Source organism: Nannospalax galili, unplaced genomic scaffold (genome assembly GCF_000622305.1).
Source record: "Nannospalax galili isolate Female #2095 unplaced genomic scaffold, S.galili_v1.0 scaffold182, whole genome shotgun sequence".
NCBI classification, from domain to species: domain Eukaryota; kingdom Metazoa; phylum Chordata; class Mammalia; order Rodentia; family Spalacidae; genus Nannospalax; species Nannospalax galili.
The window spans coordinates 1223407-1225804 of NW_008348662.1; the positions used below are offsets into that span (position 1 = coordinate 1223407).

Below are 2398 nucleotides of genomic sequence, written 5' to 3' on the forward strand. Positions count from 1 at the left end.
CTAGTACTGTTATTTCGCTAAATAGACATGTCAAATGGTATCCTTCTAAATATTTATGTTTATACTGATAGATTAGTGCTGCTCAACCTTGGTCAGAGAAGCTTCTGCATTGTGCAGTAATTAATGCAGAGACTCAAAAATGGCCAAAAATACTAAGAACAAGTGACTGCTGAGTACTCAGCCCTAAATGGGATATGTATACCACATACCCCCTACCCCAAGGGAACAGGCTGGAAAGGGGGAGGAAAGAATTTTAAAGCAAAAGGGAGGAGTGCTGTGAAATGCTGTCTTCTGGACATTATAAGGCCACTGCACTCATGAACTCATAGCACCTGTGATTATCTGCATAAGACTTAGGCAGTCAAAATGACAGCATGAAGCGGGAAAGAGGTTCATGAGGCCTCATCCCAGCTGAGGAACTATTGGCAGTTTATTGCTGCTGGGGGCGGGAAGAAGTAAGTTTTTTTCAGAGGTATGCCACTGAAAGTTGCCCAAATTCAGGTGGGTGGCCACATACTCACATGTGTGGGGGCAACATTAATTGTATTCAGTAGATCATTTTAAAAAAAAAGGTGGGAAGGTTAGTATCTTGAGGGGTTTGGGGTGGATATGATCAAGAATCTACATTACATACATGTATGAAATTGTCAAAAGAATAAAAAATCTTAATATTTAAAGTTAGCTAGGTGAAATGAAAGTGGCTTTCAGCTGGCTAATTTCCAAAGACACATAGAATCACAACATTCATATGCAGGCCAGCCATCCCTACACACCCCTTGTCAAAATCTCACATACCAAGCTAGTATTTTTCTCTTAAATCATCCAGAGACAGTTACTAAGCAACTACAACAACCTCTACAACCAATGACTGCCAAGACTGACTACTTCAATTAGCAGGCATTTCCCCTGAGACTTCAATAATGGTTCTGGCCTCAGTTTTCCACTACATTTCTTCCTTCTGCCTCCTGACCATCCTGGTGCTTCCTCAGCAACTCTAGAAATGTAAGTAACTGATCCCCTCCCTGAACCCCCTTTGAGACTGGGTCCCACTATGCATCCTGGGCTGGCCTAGGTCTCTTGAGCCTCCTGCCTCAGCCTCCTGAGTGCTGGGATAACAGGTATGAGACATTATGCCTGGCTTCCAATTCTCTAATCGGTGTAGTATTATCCTATCCATGTTGTCACTAAGTTACCTCTATAAATCCCACTGGTTCAAGATACAAGAAATTGAGATAGAGAAGTTTATGAATGAAAATGCAAGAAGGCGGCTGTAAACAATAACAACAGGCTTAGAGAGCTTTAGTTACCTCCCAAGCCTGCAGAGTAGAGCATGGGGCGCCACTGGAGAACAAAGCATGATAAGGGGTTTCCTAGAACAAGGTTTTGAGTAAGCTGAGCTAGGTAGAAAAAGGTGATTCAGGAAGCTTATGTTTCACAGAGTTCTAAAGGTCAAAGGTGAAAAAGTTAACACAAGGAGGACAGGTGGTAAGAGCAGCTGCGTAAATAAAGTACATGGCTCAAAGACAAAATGGAGAAGGGGTGGGGAGAGTTGGAGTCACAAGAGTACCGTGATTCCAGGAACAGTTGTGATTCCAGGAAACCAAAGGATAGAGAAGGAGCCACAAATTTAACTTCAAATCCCATGCCACTAGCCTGCTTTTTAACATGACTTCTATTCAGACTGGAGGGAAAAGTTGTTTTGAAATCTAACTTTCTACTATTTCTTTAAGCAAGAAAGAATTATTATTTTAACTTGCTTATTGCAAGTTACTGTACCATCAACCATTTGTTTGCATTTCTAACAGTTTTATCTAACATAATGCATATAAGCAAGGCTAAGAGTAAAGGAAAGGCCTATCTCAGCAACATTAAAATTCTTTTAAAATAAGGGCTATTTAAGGATTCCAAACTAACAATTATTTTGAGTTAAAAAGAAGTACATGATAAGCCAGATACTAACCAATTCCAACAGAGGCAGCACATTTAGTCTTGTCCTTGATTTCCATACGGAGGGCATTTGCAAATTCATCAGGAGTAAGTCTAGTTTCTGCAAGGATTTCAGTGATGTCTATCAGTGCTTCATCACAACTGACAGCTTCGATGTTATGAGTGTAGCTATCAATACAAAGCAAAGGTGGTAAATCATAGCGATGGCCAGCATCTGGTAGACACAAATGTTTCGAAATAAAGTCTTCTCACCATACCTTTCCTCAACATTTTTTCACAAGGCATTTAAAAACACTAAAATAGCTGGGCGTGGTGGCACACGCCTTTAATCCCAGCACTTGGGAGGCAGACACAGGAGGATCTTTTTTGTGAGTTCAAGGCCTGCCTAGTCTACATACTGAGTTCAGGTCAGCTGGGACTACAGGGAGACCCTGTCTCATAAAGACCAAAA

General features: G+C 41.2%; 1 protein-coding gene across 5 annotated transcripts in view; it reads right to left on the reverse strand.

The window, feature by feature from the left end:
* The window catches only part of Rev1 (REV1 DNA directed polymerase), a 64970-nt gene that overhangs the window by 19253 nt on the left and 43319 nt on the right, over positions 1 to 2398 (reverse strand). For all 5 annotated transcript variants that reach the window (XM_008845866.3, XM_017801277.2, XM_017801276.2 and 2 more), the window contains one exon: positions 1961 to 2115. In XM_008845866.3, the coding sequence (XP_008844088.1) occupies positions 1961 to 2115 (155 nt within the window). The remainder of the gene's footprint in view (positions 1 to 1960; positions 2116 to 2398) is intronic.